The sequence below is a fragment of the Argopecten irradians genome, chromosome 6 (genome assembly GCF_041381155.1).
Source record: "Argopecten irradians isolate NY chromosome 6, Ai_NY, whole genome shotgun sequence".
NCBI classification, from domain to species: Eukaryota; Metazoa; Mollusca; class Bivalvia; order Pectinida; family Pectinidae; genus Argopecten; species Argopecten irradians.
The window spans coordinates 1,952,140-1,974,567 of record NC_091139.1 but is presented as its reverse complement, the minus strand read 5'-3'; the positions used below and the strand labels follow the sequence as shown (position 1 = coordinate 1,974,567).

General features: G+C 36.8%; 1 protein-coding gene across 1 annotated transcript in view; it reads left to right on the top strand.

Moving 5' to 3' along the window:
- The first annotated feature begins 5,251 nt into the window (after positions 1 to 5,251).
- The window catches only part of LOC138326151 (ubiquitin carboxyl-terminal hydrolase 24-like), a 123,716-nt gene continuing 106,539 nt past the window's right edge, over positions 5,252 to 22,428 (top strand). Inside the window, exons 1-13 of the mRNA XM_069272279.1 lie at positions 5,252 to 5,644; positions 8,222 to 8,411; positions 8,631 to 8,698; positions 9,571 to 9,714; positions 10,336 to 10,458; positions 10,873 to 10,908; positions 11,287 to 11,352; positions 11,613 to 11,753; positions 12,292 to 12,450; positions 13,152 to 13,266; positions 15,147 to 15,250; positions 15,740 to 15,847; positions 21,586 to 21,681. Of these exons, the coding sequence (XP_069128380.1) occupies positions 5,390 to 5,644; positions 8,222 to 8,411; positions 8,631 to 8,698; positions 9,571 to 9,714; positions 10,336 to 10,458; positions 10,873 to 10,908; positions 11,287 to 11,352; positions 11,613 to 11,753; positions 12,292 to 12,450; positions 13,152 to 13,266; positions 15,147 to 15,250; positions 15,740 to 15,847; positions 21,586 to 21,681 (1,605 nt within the window). The 5' untranslated portion in view covers positions 5,252 to 5,389. The remainder of the gene's footprint in view (positions 5,645 to 8,221; positions 8,412 to 8,630; positions 8,699 to 9,570; positions 9,715 to 10,335; positions 10,459 to 10,872; positions 10,909 to 11,286; positions 11,353 to 11,612; positions 11,754 to 12,291; positions 12,451 to 13,151; positions 13,267 to 15,146; positions 15,251 to 15,739; positions 15,848 to 21,585; positions 21,682 to 22,428) is intronic.

Below are 22,428 nucleotides of genomic sequence, written 5' to 3'. Positions count from 1 at the left end.
GTCTGACAGGTGGCTATGCTTTTTTATTACTGCTATATAAACTTCATTTTTAGTTTTCCCATGTTATAAAATATTTCCAAGAGGAAAGAAAAAGGTAAAGAATTACAGAAATAGAGAAAAGATCCATCTTTTATTGGCATGATTTACATCAGTCAGTAGTGGTTACTAAGTTCATTTATGTGCAACTGTAGGGACGTAGGAAGAACAAGAGGCCCATAGGCCTTAACGGTCATATGACTCATACAATACAAGGAACTCCTTTGTTGAATACATAAGTTTCTGAAATAGGTGAAGGTCATTTGTTGTACAAACTTGGTAGCCCTTCATCCACATATGGTTGTAACCCATTCAAGGATTAAGGAGGAGTCAGATTTTAAAGCCAAATTTCAGCAAAGCTCCCATTTTGGACCCCCGCCGTTCTACCCCCATGGGTCTATAATACATGTACCTCGGTCCTTTATAAAATATGATTGTCCTCACCTAAAGCTTCCCCTACTGAGCCCTGCCCTTCTGTCCCAAAGGATCGTACCTGACTCATTGTTATTAAATATGATTGTCCTTCCCCAGTGATGTTTCACACAAAATATGGATGCATTAATTTCGCTCAAGGGTTAAGGAGGAGTAGGCTTTTAAAGGCAAATTTCATCAGAATTTCACCTTCTGAGCCACGCCCCTCTGTCCCCAGTGGTCGGACCTAACTTATTTATATAAAATATGACAGTACTTCCTCTATGATGTTTTACACAAAATATGGATGAAATTCACCCAAGGGTTAAGGAGGAGTAGGATTTTAAAGCTAAAACAAGCACTTATTGTAATAGATACCAATACAACAGATAGATGGTCGTTTGGGGGATTAATAATCCCCCAATTGACCCTCTTCTTCCTATCCCCACCTGCAACATATCAAAAATGCAGTAGCACAGATTATGAACATCTCGAAAGAAATTTTTAGGTACTTTTATATTCAATAAATTGCAGACGAAAATTTGAAAAACAGGAGGTTGGCCCAGCGACAAACAGCATTTATACTAATTTTAATTGAAATCAGAGACTGAAATATAAAAAAATGTTTGCATGTTGTTCGCCATATCTTAAAACCCCTAAAGACCAATTTTTATTTAAATCAGAGACGGAAACCTGAACACAGGAAGTGGGCCAGTGGCCATCTTGGAATACCAAAATCTTCATATATAAAACATGATTGTCCTTCACCAATAATGTTTCAAACCAAATATGGATGAAATCCATCCACGGATGAAGGAGAAGTAGGATTTTAAAGCTAAAATTAAGAAAATTTCCTCTTTTGGGGCCCCACCCCTCAGCCCCTAGGTGTCGTGCCAGGCTCATTTATATAAAAAAATGATTGTCTTTCCCCAATGATGTTTCACACCAAATATGGATGAAATCCACCCAAGGATGAAGGAGGAGTAGGATTTTTAAGTTAAAACTAAGAAAATTATCCCTATTCAGGCCCCACCCCTCTACTCCTAGGGGTCACACCCAACTCATTTATATAAAATATGATTGCCCTTACCCATTAATGTTTCAAACCAAATATGAGGAGTAGGATTTTAAAGCTAAAATTAAGAACACTTCCTCTTTTGGGGTTCCACCCCTCAGCCCCTAGGGGTCGTACCAGGCTCATTTATACAAAAATAATTGTCTTTCCCCAAAGATGTTTCACACCAAATATGGATGAAATCCATCCAAGGATAAAGGAGGAGTACGATTTTAAAGCTAAAATTAAGAAAATTTCCCCTTTTGGGGTCCCACCCCTCAGCCCCTAGGGGTCGGACCAGGCTCATTTATATAAAACGTAATTATCTTTCCCAAATGATGTTTCACACCAAATATGGATGAAATCCATCCAAGGATGAAGAAGAAGTAGGATTTTAAAGGTAAAATTAGGAAAATTTCCCCTTTTAAGGCCCTGCTCATCTGCCCCTAGGAGTCGGACCTGGCTCGTTTATCCTTTTCCAGCAATGTTTTCAAACAAATTTGGGCGCCATCCATCCAAGGATGAAGAAGGAGTAGGATTTTAAAGCTTAAATTAAGAAAATTTCCCCTTTTGGGGCCCCGCTCCTCTGCCCCTAGGGGTCGGACCTACAAATGTATCTCATTTATATAAATACGATTGTCCTTCCCCAAGGATGTTTCACACCAAATATGGATGTAATTCACTCAAGAGTTTAGAAAGGGTTAGGCTTTTGTATAAATAGTTTTACGTACGGCGAAAAAAAAGGAGTCCTCCACGTACGGCGAAAAAAAAGGAGTCCTCCTGCACATTTTTCGTACTTCATTTTAGAAAATTTTGCCGCTTTGCGGCACATTTCCTTAAACGTTCAATCACGTAATGTTCAAACCTTTAATAATGAAAATTCAATACACATGAACTAGACTAAAAATATCCATCAAGTGATTCTACTATTTCAAAAATGTTTCTTAAAATATTAATTTGTTTATATGTCTTAGCAAGACAATTAAATTACCACGTTAAGAACGTTTTAAAATCATCAAAATACATTGTAAAACTCATCTCAGCCATTCTAAATCGTATTTTTTTTCCCGGAGTGAACCTCAGACCCCCTATACACCAAAATCTCTCGCCTTCGGCGCTCGTAATTCAACAAAATGCATCGTAAAACTCATCTCTGCCATTCTAAATCGTACAATTCTTTGCCAAGGGATACCCCCGGACACCCCCCCACCCAAACACCAAAATCTCCCGCCTTCGGCGCTTGCAAAATCATCAAAATACAATGTAAAACTCATCTCAGCCATTCTAAATCGTAATGTATTTCCCCGGGGTGACCCTCAGACCCATTACACACCAAATTCTCGCGCCTTCGGCGCTCGCAAATTTATCAAAATACACCGTAAAGCTCATCTCAATCATTCTTAATCGAATTTTATCCAGGGGATACCCAGGACCCCCAGAACCCGCACACCAATTTGCGTATTCGTTTATTTCCTGTTTTCAACGCCACTGTCTATAGATGTGTACCAGGATTATATGTAATAATATATATGATAAATGTATATCAATCATCTCCTTTAAGTGCGGGGCGCGCGAGAGGAGGGGTGTGTGTTACGAAACATTCAGGACCTTTGCCCACCATTACGTTTCATCTTCCTACGCCACTGCATTTTACGATAAGATATGATATGTATTACAGAATCCAAGACAAATGGCACAGATTTAATAGACATCGAGGGATATACCATTTTTTGTAAACATTGAAAGTCACTGTCGGTTACTAAATCTGGTGGCATTGTCGTATACATTAAAAACGAATATGTAAAATATGTATTTCATAGCAAAACAGAGTCCAGCCATGTGCCATGGATCAAAGTGAATAGTTCTGTTCTCAATAATGATGGTAATATATTATTTGGTATAAATTATATACCTCCGGCAAATTCGAAATACTGTACACTAGATCATTTTGAAGAGATCGAAAATGATTAATTTACCCTCAGTAATGATGTTTATTTTGTTTGCCGTGTGGGAGATTTTAATAGTAAAACTACAAACGCAACTTAACGTATTCAACACACACTAAAGATTTTGACAAGTTAATATTGATAAAACAAAAGTAATGGTATTTGGTAGATGGACAGTATCCCAAGATATATTTCATCTACAATGGTAATGTGAGATTGAAATTGTGAAAAGTTTTAAGTATCTTGGAGTTCATTTTACCCGTATTGATATCTTTGTTTGTTATTCTATGTGTGTGTATGTTGTGCTATAGTATGCCACTGCCATGATGTATGTATACATAATGTATATAATGTTGTGTTATGTATGTCTTGCTACATGTATACATGCATGAATCAACGTATTCAGGCATGCTTTACGTGTGTATGTATGCATGCATGTATGCTAGTAAGCTTGCATGAATACATGTATTCATGCATGCTTTACGTGTGTATGTATGCATGCAGGCATGCTTTACGTGTGTATGTATGCATGCATGTATGTAGTTTCTTATGATATATATTCGTGCATAAATATGTTGTGCAGGGTAATACCATGTTATGTCATGTTATATATATGTCTGTATGTACATGTACACGTATGTAAGTATGACTAAATATAACGTTCACCTTGATGTCCGACTGTTGTGTGTGAGTGCGTATACACATGCAAGTGTGTATGTGGTGTCAAATTGCTAAATTATGCACGCATAAGAAATTTTCTCAACACGAGAATTATCACTGCATATTTTTAAGACGGCCATCGATGGATTTCAACATATATACATCTTTACGAGCTGTCCTAGGAGTCTCATTAAAATGACACGTTATCATACAGTTGATCAAGCCCTCAACCACTCGTATACAGTTATAAAGTTATCATCCCTCATACAAGCACTACTCGTATACAAACTGGCATAATTCTATTCAGAAAATGCATATTCTGATCAGTGTATGTGCGTATCCGTCTAACTATACATACAGTATATCTCCCTTCGTCTATTTATGTATAATAACCAAGTAATCAAAATTGGCGCACGAAACAGTTTCTGGAAATTTTCTGTGCATGTTTTTTCAACGATACCGTATTCACTACAAGTAGATATATCCTTATCGATATAACTTTCGACAATTAAATATAACAATAAATTGCTGTATCAATATACCATATCGACTTCAATTAATGGACATCACATCTAAATCGACTTTCTGTACCTTGACATGTCTGGTTAACGACTTAATAATTACGACAAGTTGTGATATTATCTTAACATGTCGACATTTACATGACGATATACATGTATTTAGATAAATGTTGTCAAGTCGACATAATTTATGTCGATAAAGTGACATTTAACACAACAAGTAACTGTTAGAGGTCCATATACGTTTCCGTAGATGTTCTTTGATTTCCACTTTCAAGACCAGATGTCGACATCTTTTAGTTTAGATGTCGACATCAATAACTGACAAGTCGGTGTCACACCCGAGCATAAACACGATTAATCGCCGAGTTACCGACTTTCTACATAATTATCTTGGAATCATGTGGTAAGTCGACATATACTTCTGTTTATGTCGACATCTTCCGATATGATGTCGACATAATGCCTTAATTATGTCGACATCATTAAGTCGTAAGTCGGCAACTCGATCGTGTTTAACTCTAACATTGTTGGAGTTTCAGTCTACTTTCGTTTTACAATTTTAACAGTAGACGAGGTTACCTCCCCTGTCGGAAATCTCGTGTACTTTTTCCTGATGGAGAACTCAAATCATGGCGGACAACATGTGAAAGTTGTGGGTGTGTGAACATGTAATCGGTTGTAAGGACATTTTAGATGTATATTTGCAATATTTGTTGTTACATTTAAGCACCTTAATGAGGTAAAACTCAAATGCAGCTATGGAGATTGACGAAGACCACGTCAATACGCTGCTTAGCATGGGCTTTCCCAGCGATATTGAGGTCAGGAAAGCCCTTCGCTTCGCCAAAAATGACCTCAATGATGCCGTTGCATACCTTACCAACGACCATTCCACATCGTCGTATGACACATTAGATGATATCGAAATGAAAGATATACATCCTAGGAGCTCACAGGCACCCGTTTATGGACCCTCTCCGCCGCCAAGCTATGACGAATGTGTAATCCCAGAGGTCTGTGATTTAATGTAGACTTAGGTCGTAGCGTTATTTCGTTTCTATGTATTAGCAGGATGTACTTTATAATAATAACAAATTATTAACTGTGTCTACTGGATTCCAAATGTGGCTTTGATATGAAATTATAAAACATTTGTTTAGAAATTCTCAGTCAGCTTGTTCATTTTGAACCATTTCTGTTGAGACGTTTTCTGCTGACCTACATTTTGAAAATCCGGATATAAATCATAAATTCAATCAATCATCACTCATATTGAGTCAAATTCCATCTCAAACCACGTTTGGATGCAAATTATTAATATAATAATTACTTCAGAGACATACAATTTGTTGTAAATTAAAGAAATAGTTTGTACAACATGCATGGTTATTTTGATTATATCTAGGTCACTACTGTACCATTGATATTTTTCAAATAAAATGAAAGTATATGTAGCTCTATATATTATACCATCACCAGATTTGATATGATTTTTATTTTCTAATGAAAAACTTATTTGACAAGTAATTGCATGGTAGAGTTTAATCTGAAAAAAACCCCATCTGAAATGTATTTAATTTTTTGATATATGATAAAAAAAAATAAAATGTGAAAAAAATGTCTACATGTATATATTTTATAGGCATGGACAGGTAATTGATACTATTTATGATGAATTTTAATAATTTCAAATATTGGTCATATATATATTGATAATGTTTGTGCGGAACTATTGTTTCTATTGGTGATGGAATATTATATATATGTATATGATGTCAAAAGATGATATCCCATGCTAACGTCATTTAGTGAGAAGATGGGTAAAAATAGTTACGTTCTACCACCAGTGGAGATACTAGTCTTGCACAAATAATATCAGGAATTACAGTAGTCTTATTAAGAAAGAGTAAATTTAAAATGGCATAATCAGTTGCAGACTATATCATAATTTTCACCACACAAAACTGCTAAGTCTGAAATATTTTAATATCATAACAGACATCGCAAAATGTGTGGTCCGACAGACATGTTGAGAAAAAATTGACGAGAACCGCCTATTTAATATCCGGTCCAGACCGACTGTATGGCAGTTATTGAGTACCGGAAGTCTGTAGGAATGGCATCTCTGAAGTATTATGCAGGTGCCGAAATCGAACCTGGCAAAAGGAATGTAGAATTTAAACTGCCAGGGTTTCATAATCTTTCATGAGAGGCGGTTCAATTGCAATTTCAGGGGATACTCTTCTATACCAACTGTATGCTATCTAATGTAATTTAGCCCAAATCAGGCAGTACCACAGCCAGGTTCAACCGACAAAAAGTACCGGGTACCGCCTGATATTGAAACCTCTGAAACTGCATAAGTTAATCATAAAAGCAGCTGCCTGGATACTAATAGCAGAAAGTTATGTTTACTTCAAAAATTCTTATTAATGTTCCATACGGCAAAACCTTGTTTGGTCCGGGTTACTCACAGCCCTTGGCTGTTCGAATATCCTGCCATTTTTAGCTCACCTGGCCCGAAGGGCCGGTGAGCTTATGTCATGGCGCGGCGTCTGTCGTCTGTCCGTCCGTCAACATTTAATTTAAATCGCTACTAGTCATAGAGTTCCGCATGGATTGTGACCAAATTTGGCCACAAACATCCTTGGGGGGAAGGGAACAGAACTTGTATAAATTTTGGCTCTGACCCCCCCGGGGGCAGGAGGGGCAGGGCCCAATAGGGGAAATAGAGGTAAATCCTATAAATCGCTACTTGTCCTAGAGTTCTGCATGGATTGTAACCAAATTTGGCCACAAACATCCTTGTGGGAAGGGGAACAGAACTTGTATAAATTTTGGCTCTGACCCCTCAGGGGTAGGAGTGGCGGGGCCCAATAAGGGAAATAGAGGTAAATCCTATAAATCGCTACTTGTCCTAGAGTTCTGCATGGATTGTAACAAAATTTGGCCACAAATATCCTTGGGGGAAGGGGAACAGAACTTGTATAAATTTTGGCTCTGACCCCCTGGGGGCATGAGGGGCGGGGCACAATAGGGAAATAAGAGGTTAATATTCAAATTCCTTCAGAAAAGAAACAATGAACCTGTATTCAGAACATGACTTGGCATTACAAACCAGGTGAGCGATACAGGCCCTCTGGGCCTCTAGTTTCAAATTTCGCGATATCTGCCACAATCAATCAGAGATTGTTTATATCATTTTCACAACCAAAAAAACACTTAAAAAAATATCTATGTATAGAAAAATTACCTATATATAGGAACATAATCTACGTATAGAAAAATTATCTATACATTTTTTGTGAATAATAAATTGTCATGTAGGTCATATCAAAATATTGGCATAAAGGTAGTTAATTATGTAAAAATAGAATTTGAAGATTCTGATATGCCTTGGGAAATCGAGTTTTTGATCCAACTACAATATACCAACACTAATAAAAATCTAATCCTTTTAGAAATCTGTTTTATCTGAATATTAGAGAAATTTGATCACTTTAATAAAAATCTAATCCTTTTAGAAGTCTCTTTATCTGAATATTAGAGAGATTTGATCACGTTAAAAGTTTTACTATATAATTTTACAGAGAACAGACGGCCAGTCGGAGAATGGGGCAGGAGAAGGGATGGTGGAGGAACTCAATCCCCTCGAGTTTCCTGTCACCAATCTGTATGAACTGGAGGGACGAGTGTTTGCAGAACAGTGGTCTATACCCTATAAAAAAGAAGAATCATTGGGAAAATGCCTTTTGGCAGCTACGAGGCTTGCTGAAGCTCGTGGGTTCCTTATTCTAACTCTATACTTCAGTTAATATGTAATGTTAAAAGTAGAATTCTTGAAGTTTCAAAATTTCCATATCATAGAAAAAGAATTCAAATATTGGTGAATCCTACATGTACTTATATTCTTTGATAAAGTTGGTTATAAGGTAATCACAATAAGATTATTATGTTCTATGAATTTTTTGACAATGTCACTGATTTTACTTTCAATAGGAGTGGCCGACAATGATGAGCACTGTAGAAGATTTCTGGACAGATGTATGCCAGAGTCATTCCAAAAGGTACAATCACATATGATCTTATACATCAAAATGTCAGAACTGATTGAGACATACACAACATATTGGGTAGTTACATCCATATATCTGGTTAGAAATCAGTTGCATGATCCATTTACAACCGCGGTGGCCGAGTGGTTAAGATGTCCCGACATATTACCACAAGCCCTCCACCTCTGGGATGCGGGTTCGAATCCCATGTGGGGCAGTTGCCAGGTACTGTCCGCTGGCCTGTGGTTTTTCTCCGGGTACTCCGGCTTTCCTCCACCAACAAACCTGGCACGTCCTTACATGACCCTGGCTGTTAATAGGACGTAAAACTAAACAAACCAAACCAAACCATTTACAACTGAGTTATCTCCCTGTAAATTCTATGTGGGCAGACATAGTTCACCTGCTAACCACATGAAGTTTCCCTGAGGCTAGGTTTTCTTAGTTTCCACTTCTAGACTAAAGATCTTTTTCTTCTATCTGAGAACGATTCAATTTGATTTAAAACTATTTTGCAATTGAAGTGTTTCATATATGTATTTCAAATTGGATTTCATTTAAAGATACAAAACATTTTCTCAATTAAACTTAAGAAAAAACACCAAAATTGTCTTTTAATCTCTGTAACACATGAAATTAAAAGTGATTCTGCATCATTGACTACATATCAGTGTTTTCACTATTATCTTCAATACAACCCCGGAATATTTGATTTAGATAAACTTCTGAGAATTGATAGCGTGAGATTTTTTAGATTGTTCAAGTATGAAGTTTCCTTCAAATGAAAATTTAAAACTTCAGTTTAACTATTGCTTTGATTGATATTAAAACGTTTCATATTGTTTCCAATTAAAAGATGAAAATGTGTGCTCATTTGTGTCTAGCTGATGACCTATTCTGCTGTTCATCGCTGGAATGGGGAGATACAGGAGGGGATTTTTAACATGCTGCAGCTATTTATTGATCTAGTAGCTACACGGCTACAATACCTACCAGTGCCTATCAACCTCCTGGATGTCCTTCAAACGGTAAGTTGTTTTATCTAAGTCACTTACAAATGCTCACAAGATTAATAGCAAATTTACCCCTCTGGTTTCCACATGAGGTTAAACATTCTCCATTCTTTGTACTAATAACAATGTTCTATTTCTTCTGTCGTTGTCCGCCATGTGTACATTTTTCGTATGTAGAACTTCTTCTCAAGTGCCACTAGAAGGATTTAGTTGAAAAGTGTCTGAAATGATCTGTGCATGGTACCCGGTCAGGACCAGGTTTTCTTATATAATTACTGTGGGGGTCAATCTGAAATCTAAGATGGCCACCATCTTGAAAATAAATTTTGAAGTTCTTCTCAAGTTCTATCAGTGCAATGTGGCTAAAACTTGCTTGAATTGATCCTGACATGGTCCCAACTTAGTGTTGTTATTTTTCTGGTTGATTTGGAACCCAAGATGGTTTAAATGGCCACTATTTTGAAAACACTGGTTCAAGTTTCAATGAATTCACCTTCGATTCTTGAAAAACAAATTTCTATTCAATTTCTGCTAATATTGTCAGATAACCATTAAAGCCCTTAGGTTCCTTGTTTATTAAAATTTCCAGTCGTTTCTGTCATCTTTTTGTAATGAAATTTATTAAATTGATTTCAGGCATTTAATAAGGAAACAGAGTACCACTACAAGAACCGAACTCGTAAAGACAGGACTTACTGGGATGACAAGCTTGAAGGGGGACAACTCTACACCACCAACACTGGCTACAAATCTGCTCAGGTTCCTATAGTAACATCATATATACTGAATCTTGCTGACATAATGCTCAAATAAAACATGAATTACATTGATATGATAAGATGTCATAAAAGTAGTCTCGTGAAATAAAACAAGAGCAAGAACTTCAATATATTCATTCGTTATCTATAAGTTTTAACTTAATAGTTGATACTAATTTCAACCCTATGGCTAAGTCTTCATGATATCCTCAAGAAATAGTTACAACTCAAACTAAATTAGCTATTGATCAATTTTATGATTCAATTTCTCTTGTGAGAGAGTCATTTAAAACTGTATATTTATTCGGCGGTTTTAGTTCAGTGATTTCCAATGAGCTAGTAAACCTAACTTATTTGTTTCTTGATGAACTTTTGCCATCTTATTTTAAGGTCTATGTACAATTTGTGTTTACAGGATACTTATGGCTGGCTGTCCCATCTAATCAACAGGGTAAATATATATACATTTGTATATATACCAGTATATGTGCTTAGTTTTATAAAGTGTTGGGAAATCCTATCAAATTAATCTAACACTGTTATGATGTTTGAATTCACACTCAAAACTTTTTTTTAAAATCTGCTATCCTCCAGTTTGTTAAGCCTGAAAACAGTAAAGCATTGTTTAATATAATGAATATCTTCGGATGAAGGAAATTGTTATACACATATTACGCACAATGCACCTTGAGGGAACCTTGATGGGGAAAAACAAATAACAATGAATTTGTGGTATGTATGTTCATATAGTCATGTTTTACTTGTAAGTGTACTCTTTAAATATGATGTTATGTTTTAACAGTATGTACTTTATTTTCTCTATCTGCAGTTTGCAATGAAGAAAGGTCTAGAGCATGTGAAGAATCTGTTAGAAAATGAAGAAATGGATGCTCCCGTATGTATGGATCTATTATATGTAGAGTTGTGTTTGTACAAGAAGTCACTGTATTTGAGTTCAGCATTGATCATTCAGTAGTCTTCCTACATTATGATCATTTTGAATTTTAATTTGTATATAATTTGACATGTGCTATTTGAACTAATTAAGATGCAGTTTTCAAACCTGACATAGAAACATTTTTGTAAGTAAAGTTTAAGAATTTACATTATGAGGTTTCTATATGCTAAGCATAGCACTTTGTATCTGGTTTCTAGTCGATGGCAGCCTTGCTACGTCCATTTGGAACATGTGCGGAATTTCTCAATCCTGGATCTGTGTCAGAGATCCTTGCTCCTGGAATGGAAAGATCCATCAAATATGTCCAGAATCTAGAAGAGAAAGACTTCAAAGAAAAGGTATTAGGGACTACGATAAACAAAGGGATAAAATGTTCATTGCAAAATCATTCACATGAACATTTATGTTGTGTTGCCCTAAATGACTGTGGCTGTTGATGGGCCGTAAACTTAAAACAAACAATTGTGAAAGTTAGTTTTATGCCATTAGTTGTTTTTAGCCTTGTAGGTCTTCTGATTTTACTTTAGATAATAAATAAATATTAAATATAATCAATTGCATCCTGAAAAAAAAATCCAAGTCACTATGCCCTGTATGGAATGAGGTACTGATTGTGCATGTACCGAAAGCAAAATTAATTATTTTATGCGTGTTTTTGTGCCAATTAGACATATATGTATATATATATATGTACCAATAAACCTCATCAGTGATTTTTCGAATGATGAGTATCGTTTATGCTCTGTCGGCGATGGAGCATCTTTAGACCTGTTGGTATTCTAGATATGTGCCTTTAAAAAGTAATACTCATAGTATAGACTGATGCTTTAATCAATTTTGTCTATATTTAAATGTTGTCTTTATTTCTGTCAACAGAAGGTGGGATATGTCTCAGATCTGTTGGCTTCTATGAAGCTGTTATGTATCCAGATGTGGCCACAGCATACAGACTCCCTGGACGACCTGCGACTAGATATAGCTTTAAGGATGCTCAAGTCACCGCATTTTAATGCTAAAATGAACTCATTAAAAGAGGTAATGGACTTTTATACGTGTAAACATGTCTGTGAAACTTTGGGAAATGTTTTGGATGAATCAGTGGGTATAATGTCTGCTGTATGGCGAACATTTAATTAAAAAACCTTTCTTATAGTAAGGCTTCTGATGGAATGTGTAGGTCTATTATATTAATATTCAATTTAGCTATTGTGGTGTGACTGAATATTAAGTTGCTATTCATCAGTTCTTCCTTTTTTCAGATTTAGAATAAAATTACAAAAATGAAAACTTGGAAAGCGAAATTTCAATACAATGGAAATAATTCAGTTTTAAAACTTTTAGATCTAATCAATTAATTTTGTTTAGTCTCAGAGTTTTGGGGAAACTAGAAAAAGATTAGCCTTGTGATTTTTATTTCTGCAAATTGCTTTCCTTTTTCCATAGTACTGTATTTGACCCAATAAGCGCACCAGGGCACTTGAAATAAATTTGGACAAGCCTTTCATAAAATTATTCTACAAGTAAGCCATAAATCAAATTGCAAAAGATACCTGTAAGGAAACCAACACAGTTTTAATATTTTCAATCTGCATTTTAAGTAAATGAAATTGAAGCCTAGAAAAGGGGGATGGGCGCTTACAGGGATGGGGGCACTTAATGGATCGAATACAGCATTTGATACATTGAAATTACATCAATATCTTTTACCTGTACTGAAATTCACAAATTACTTTCAGGTATCCAAATTAATTGAGGAAGCAGCCTCTAGTAAAGTGCCTAAGACAGCCATTCCATCGCGGAAGATTTCAGATTGGCTTGTGGAACACAAAGTGCTATCAATAGCATTAGAGGGTAAGGTGGGACATTATAAAACCCATGTCTCTTAGTTTATCCATTTAAATTTGGTCAATTGAAAGATGTCCGGCTATACATTTCAGTTCGTAAATTGACCCATTTGACTTAATAAGGGGGACAAATATGTATTCTTTTAGAACACTAGAAAGCTCCACATCAGTCAAGGCAATAAGACTGTGAAATTCTGCGATATTGTTATTCATGTGATAGATATACTTTCAGACTTTTAACAATAAAGTTCATTCATATGAAAAATATCAATTAGCAGAAATTGTACCCTTGCATCAGTTTGCATATACCGTATTTCACCGCAAATAAGACCCCTCCCGCAAATAAGACCCCCCACCTATTTTGACACATTTTCAGACTTAGGGGGGATGTCTGCAAATAAGACCCCCCACCTATTTTTCAGTTTACTGGATGATGGATTTGAGCAATGGAGTAATTAAAAATATCACCAAAATGACTTTGTATCGGAACTTTTTTTGTTTATTTTATCGGCATAGAAAAATCACGTAGTAAAGAACTGTTTGTGTGCTTGTTATTTTTGTCATTTAATTCAAGTTAATTCACGGGTGATTTAATTTAATTATCAATAACTACGAAATGTGAACAGTGCTTATATTTAATCGGAGGCTATTTTCAACAAAATACGCCGATATTTGTTTCCATGAACACTTCAAACACGTTTTAGTGTTCGTACGGCTTGTCATTTTTTATATGCATCGGCAAAGATATTCGTCATTGATGCAGATCGTTTCTGCACTCGTAGATTCTAACTTAATACAATCATTACCTAAAACATCTACTTAAGGCATTTACAGTTTCAAATATGTTTATTTGTGAACGTAACGTACCTGTAGTTCACGATCAGTTGGAGAAACCATGCTTTACTTTTCGGCCGCCGTGTTTTGTTTACGCAGTCAGTATAATATGATTAGCCGCAAAGTTTCGTATTTTACTCTGGATACCAAAATACTTGCTACGATGTTTTAATGCAGTTAATACTTGGATTAATATCTGAAATATTATCAAAAAACTATCGTCGTATCAATGGCAATACCGATCAAATTCCCAAACACGACCCGGTGTGAAAATGTGAAAGTATGGCTTCAACCCGGCGCCACTTTCCTACACATGTGTGTACGATGTTACAAACAACTGCATCAGTGCATGTCGGCTGGTTGAAGTTAAATCACGATCGTTTGCTCATTTGACTGAGACAAATGTACGTAAATTCTTCTGTCTATGAACAAATTTGATATGCGTTTGCAGTGAATTTTAAATAGGCCCGAGTCTGAACGGCGATCGTCCTTCCGATTCACGGCGATTGATTCACGTGTTTACTAAGACGGAGATGTAGTTGTGATCGTAAACAATAACCTAATTTGAATATTTTAAAATAACAATACGATTATTAAAACTTCTAGATTAAAATGACATTGCTTATGATGCTGTTTCTTCGTTTTGATTCATTGGTGAATGTCCGCGTGACTCTTGCAAAAATGTGCGTTTCCTTTCAGACTTACAACTGCCCTAATATTGTTTAACAAATTATATTTTAATTTGTCATAATATTTGATTTAATTTTACTCATACGTCTTCGTTATTATTATAAATACTTGAACATCTTGCTATTACCCATCTGTCATACGACTGTTACAACGATGACAGGACATTAAAAAATCCAAGATGGCGACCTCATAGATCGATGTTATCAGGCGGGTTGTCCGCAAATAAGACCCCCCACCACTTTTGACCTTTATTTCTTCTCTGGGAGGGGGGTCTTATTTGCGGTGAAATACGGTATACAGTAGTCATTGAGGATATATCCGAGTAAAGAATCTTTAGTAACAATACTGAATGTTCTATTCCAGGAAACATAGACCAAACCCAGTACTGTGATAAAATAAAGGGAATCGTCGACTACATAGGCGCCGAGTTATCCTTGGATGAACTTACCATGATCTGGAAAATGCAGGTATGTAAATGTTTCTATATTTCCTCCTTGTACCTTTATTTAAGCATTGAACGTCTTTCAGTTGGCATTCATAGCCAAAATGAATGCCAGAGGCAAATTCCATGAAGCGCGCTAGGGCTTCATGTTGAATTTGCCTCTGTCCAGTTGGCATTCATATTGGCTCTGGCACGACAATTGTGAAGTCACAATGATTATGACGTCATAATAAGCGCTTGGAATTCATAGACTGATGACTGCCAATTGTGTTTCATAAGGTTACATAGTAGGAATGCAGTGAAAATGTTAATATAGTATAATAGACTCCAAATGCTTTATTCCCTAAAGCTGAAATCAATTATAGCATAACAAATTTGTAATTTTTCATTCCCTGCAGCTCAAATCTAATAAATATAACATAATGAACACAGGATGAAAAAAGCTATTTGTATTGTCATTTCATCAGAATGTCTGTTGTAACCCGGTTTTTAAATGTAAAATTTTGTATTATAGTTACGACAAACAAATAATGTGACGGACAACATCCATTCCATCATCGCGGCAGCGGCAGTCAAGTTTGATCACACTCTGCTGGATCACCTATTCCTACTAATTCACATGGTAGGTCTGTCATAAGGATCCTCTGTACTTAATCTTACTCTTCATTCACCCCTATACACACATTTAAGCTCTTCTAAATCAAAGACTAGACCAGTACATTATGAAATTTCAGGGATGAATGAATTAAAGATGCTTCATAGCTGACAAATAGGTTTCTTTCTTTATCAAAAACAGGTGCAGACGATTTAGTATTTTTTTCCAGTTACAAAAGTTACTTTACACCATTACCACCATTGAAAAGTTTGAGCTTCTAATTTTACTTCAAGTTCAAAATATAAAAAATAATTAATTGCATCCCAAAATAATTCTGTGGCACTACAGTCAAACCTGTGTAATGAGACACCTTAAAGGACAGACAAAAATGTGTCTTATTAGACAGGTGTCTTAATATACAGGTTACTGAAGGATCGCGACACCATATTATGTATAACATATACTATGAAATATTGGAAAAAATACTGCATTAATTAGGGCTTAATTTAATTAGTTTTAAATGTTTCACAGTTATGAATGTACTTAATTTTCATCACAACAGAAGCACCTACTAATTGCTAAAATATTCTTAATCTGTTACAGTAGTAGTCAAAATGTATATAGAGAGAGAGAAAACAAAAGTAAATTCTTTGAAATTTGATTTATTTAAATTTTGAATAAATTATAAATTACTATTAAAAATATTAAAATTTAATTATTCATAGCTAGTATTTTTTATTTAGATTTTTCACTTTAAATTTACACCAAAATTTTGGAAAATTAATTCCCTCCTGTTATTTTTAACATGATTATTTGTGAGATCCGGAAATTCTAAACAGTTCCGGATCTAGTATTACAATTAACCAAAATGGGGGCCATTACGATTGCAAAGCTTGTGACTTACACCTGAGTGTTAGGCCTATTCAACTTTAAAAACATGAGTATATCATGTACAGTTATAAGCAGAATTTGTCTTTGATGTAATGCTCACTAGCTGTAATCACAAAATTTATTGAAAGGTCAGAATATTGTTTCCTAATCAGCCGTAATACACATAGGCCTACACACGTGAAGTTGACACTGCCAAGCCAAATTAGAAAATACAGCCCCGGGCTTAATTAGGATCAGTGGGGTGCCGATCAGGGAGGGTTCACATCCCTTTTGTTTGTTTAATAATCAAGCCAGTACCCCACTGCCTGGTATGTAGGCAAGAATAGGATCGGCAATTTAGTGACGCAGTATACAGGCCTTGTAGGAAATATGTGGAAAAAATGGGTGACGCAGACGCGTTAGACAGGTTGACGCATTAAAAAGGTGAAATATATAGAAAATCTCGCGGGAGGACTTTGGATGTGACGCATTCGACAGGGTGACTTAATATACAGGGTGACGCATAGGCAGGTTTGACTGTATATCTTATATGAAATAAAGTACTGATTGTGCATGCACCAAAAGTAAAATAAGTTATTTTATATTATTTTTTGTCTTAATTGGACATACATATACAGGATTAAAGACCAATTATTGTTCAAATGATGAGTATCGTTTATGCTCTGTCAGCAGTGGAGCATCTTTAACTTACAATCTGCTGGAGAATTTCATGACATTTCGTTTTTCGTTTTTACTGCTTGTGAAGATAGTTATCACTTTAATAAATTAACATACACAACCAAACCTGCTATAAAAGATACCTGTCTATAAAGGACCGACTCATCAACCCCATTTGGTGCCACAATAACTGGCTTCTATATAAAGCACACCTGTCTATAAAGGACAGACTCATCAACCCCATTTGGTGCCACTATAACTGGCCTCTATATAAAGGACACCTGTCTATGAAGGACAGACTCATCAACCCCATTTGGTGCCACTATAACTGGCCTCTATATAAAAGACACCTGTCTGTAAATGACAGACCCATCAACCCCATTTGGTGCCACTATAACTGGCCTCTATATAAAGGACACCTGTCGATAAAGGACAGACTCATCAACCCCATTTGGTGCCACTATAACTGGCCTCTATATAAAGGACACCTGTCTATAAAGGACAGACTCATCAACCCCATTTGGTGCCACTATTACTGGCCTCTATATAAAGGACACCTGTCTATGAAGGACAGACTCATCAACTGCATTTGGTGCCACTATAACTGACCTCTATATAAAGGACACCTGTCTATAAAGGACAGACTCATCAACCCCATTTGGTGCCACTATAACTGGCCTCTATATAAAAGACACCTGTCTGTAAATGACAGACCCATCAACCCCATTTGGTGCCACTATAACTGGCCTCTATATAAAGGACACCTGTCGATAAAGGACAGACTCATCAACCCCATTTGGTGCCACTATAACTGGCCTCTATATAAAGGACACCTGTCTATAAAGGACAGACTCGTCAACCCCATTTGGTGCCACTATTACTGGCCTCTATATAAAGGACACCTGTCTATGAAGGACAGACTCATCAACTGCATTTGGTGCCACTATAACTGGCCTCTATATGAAGGACACCTGTCTATAAAGGACAGACTCATCAACCCCATTTGGTGCCACTATAACTGGCCTCTATATAAAGGACACCTGTCTATGAAGGACAGACTCATCAACCCCATTTGGTGCCACTATTACTGGCCTCTATATAAAGGACACCTGTCGATAAAGGACAGACTCATCAACCCCATTTGGTGCCACTATAACTGGCCTCTATATAAAAGACACCTGTCTGTAAATGACAGACCATCAACCCCATTTGGTGCCACTATAACTGGCCTCTATATAAAGGACACCTGTCGATAAAGGACAGACTCATCAACCCCATTTGGTGCCACTATAACTGGCCTCTATATAAAGGACACCTGTCTATAAAGGACAGACTCCCATTGTGCGCAAAGCACCTGTTATGAAGGACAGACTCATCAACTCATTTGGTGCCACTATAACTGGCCTCTATATAAGGACACCTGTCTATAAAGGACAGACTCATCAACCCCATTTGGTGCCACTATAACTGGCCTCTATATAAAAGACACCTGTCTGTAAATGACAGACCCATCAACCCCATTTGGTGCCACTATAACATGCCTCTATATAAAGGACACCTGTCGATAAAGGACAGTCTCATCAACCCCATTTGGTGCCACTATAACTGGCCTCTATATAAAGGACACCTGTCTATATAGGACAGACTCATCAACCCCATTTGGTGCCACTATTACTGGCCTCTATATAAAGGACACCTGTCTATGAAGGACAGACTCATCAACTGCATTTGGTGCCACTATAACTGGCCTCTATATGAAGGACACCTGTCTATAAAGGACAGACTCATCAACCCCATTTGGTGCCACTATAACTGGCCTCTATATAAAGGACACCTGTCTATAAAGGACAGACTCATCAACCCCATTTGGTGCCACTATAACTGGCCTCTATATAAAGGACACCTGTCTATGAAGGACAGACTCATCAACCCCATTTGGTGCCACTATTACTGGCCTCTATATAAAGGACACCTGTCTATGAAGGACAGACTCATCAACCCCATTTGGTGCCACTATTACTGGCCTCTATATAAAGGACACCTGTCTATAAAGGACAGACTCATCAACCCCATTTGGTGCCACTATTACTGGCCTCTATATAAAGGACACCTGTCTATGAAGGACAGACTCATCAACTGCATTTGGTTTCACTATAACTGTCCTTTATATAAAGGACACCTGTCTATAAAGGACAGACCCATCAACCCCATTTGGTTTCACTATAACTGTCCTTTATATAAAGGACACCTGTCTATAAAGGACAGACTCATGAACCCTATTTGGTGCCACTATAACTGGCCACTATATAAAGGACACCTGTCTATAAAGGACAGACTCATCAACCCCATTTGGTGCCACTATAACTGGCCTCTATATAAAGGACACCTGTCTGTAAATGACAGACACATCAACCCATTTTGGTGCCACTAAAACTGGCCTCTATATAAAGGACACCTGTCTATAAAGGACAGACTCATCAACCCCATTTGGTGCCACTATAACTGACCTCTATATAAAAGACACCTGTCTGTAAATGACAGACCCATCAACCCCATTTGGTGCCACTATAACTGACCTCTATATAAAGGACACCTGTCTATAAAGGACAGACTCATCAACCCCATTTGGTTTCACTATAACTGTCCTTTATATAAAGGACACCTGTCTATAAAGGACAGACTCATCAACCCCATTTGGTGCCACTTTAACTGACCTCTATATAAAAGACACCTGTCTGTAAATGACAGACCCATCAACCCCATTTGGTGCCACTATAACTGACCTCAATATAAAGGACACCTGTCTATAAAGGACAGACTCATCAACCCCATTTGGTGCCACTATAACTGGCCACTATATAAAGGACACCTGTCTATAAAGGACAGACTCATCAACCCCATTTGGTGCCACTATAACTGGCCTCTATATAAAGGACACCTGTCTGTAAATGACAGACCCATCAACCCCATTTGGTGCCACTATTACTGGCCTCTATATAAAAGACACCTGTCTGTAAATGACAGACCCATCAACCCCATTTGGTACCACTATTACTGGCCTCTATATAAAGGACACCTGTCTATAAAGGACAGACTCATCAACCCCATTTGGTGCCACTATAACTGGCCTCTATATAAAGGACACCTGTCTATGAAGGACAGACTCATCAACTCCATTTGGTGCCACTATAACTGGCCTCTATATAAAGGACACCTGTCTGTAAATGACAGACACATAACCCCCATTTGGTTTCACTATAACTGTCCTTTATATAAAGGACACCTGTCTATAAAGGACAGACTCATGAACCCTATTTGGTGCCACTATAACTGGCCACTATATAAAGGACACCTGTCTATAAAGGACAGACTCATCAACCCCATTTGGTGCCACTATAACTGGCCTCTATATAAAGGACACCTGTCTATAAAGGACAGACCCATCAACCCCATTTGGTGCCACAATAACTGGCTTCTATATAAAGGACACCTGTCTATAAAGGACAGACTCATCAACCCCATTTGGTGCCACTATAACTGACCTCTATATAAAGGACACCTGTCTATAAAGGACAGACTCATCAACCCCATTTGGTGCCACTATAACTTGCCTCTATATAAGGGACACCTGTCTATAAAGGACAGACTCATCAACCCCATTTGTTGCCACTATAACTGGCCTTTTTATAAAGGACACCTGTCTATAAAGGACAGACCGATCTACCCCATTTGGTACGATTTGGCCTCTGTATAAAGGACACCTGTCTATAAAGTACATTTGTACTATGTTTCTTTGTCCTTAAAAGATTGTAAGGAAGGAGGTGCTTATTAATGAACCAAAAAGTTTTGAACGAAGAAAAATCAGCAATATTTTTAGCTCTCTCTGTACTCATGACACATTAATCTGTTACAGTAAACATGCATTTGCCTTTTAACCTATGAGACATATTTATGTCATGATTCAGATGTAAAAGTCCATGTAATATGGGATACAGTGCTGATGTTAGAGGCATCACATGTTGTAAAGCGTCGTTAAATCCATTGGATTGGAGCGTTTAAACAACTCCTTCTCCAGAAGAGGGGAGGGTACTTTTAGAGTAGGGGCCGCTATTTCTGCTGACTCTCATATATATATTATATCTGTAGTGTAGAAGCATATTAATAAATTAGTTGTTATTAGCTATTAAAATTTTGTATGAAAATGTCTTTTTTTTAAGAAATGGCAAGAAGATAATGACAAGATGCGAGAAAAGCTACTGAGTCTGATTGGAAAAATTGGGCGTGATGCAAGAGAAGTCAAGAGCACAACAAGGGTAAGACAGAGAGTGATCTTCATGATAATAATTTATCTGTAAAGGGGTCCTAGAGGTTAACATCAATACATTTTTAGGTCACCTGAGACGAAGTCTCAAGTGACCTATTCTAATCGCCTTTTGTCCGTCGTCGTCCGTCGTCCGTCGTATGTCCGTAAACAATTTACATTTTCGTCTTCTTCTCCAAAACTGCTGAAGCAATTTCCATGAAATTTTGCACAAACCTTCTTAGGCATAAGGCCAATCAAAATTGTGAATTATATGGTCTCCACCCCCCAGGGGGCTGTGGGAGGGGCCAAAAGGGGTAAAATTGAGTAAAATTTCAAAAATCTTCTTCTCTACTCACAGATGTGGTAGAATCAAATACTCTTCATAGATAGAAAGGTCTTAAGGTCCTTTACAAAAGTTGTGAATTATATGACCCTGGGGTCTCTAGTTTCCCCCTGGGGAGGGGGTTAAGTTTACTATAGTTTATATTGGAAAAACACATTTTTGCGGATTATTTGGTCATTTGTAATAGGAAATGATTCAAATGTTGTCAGAATTATTAGTATGAGATGGCCATTTAATCCTATTAACAAATTTTCTATGACTGACCCCCAGGGACTTTAGGGGCGGGGTCAAAAGGGGTCAAATAGGCTAAAACTTCAAAAATCTTCTTCTGAAATTCTGGAAATGGTAGAATCAAATACTTTTCATAAATAGAAAGGTCTTAAGGTCCTTTACAAAAATTGTGAATTATATGAC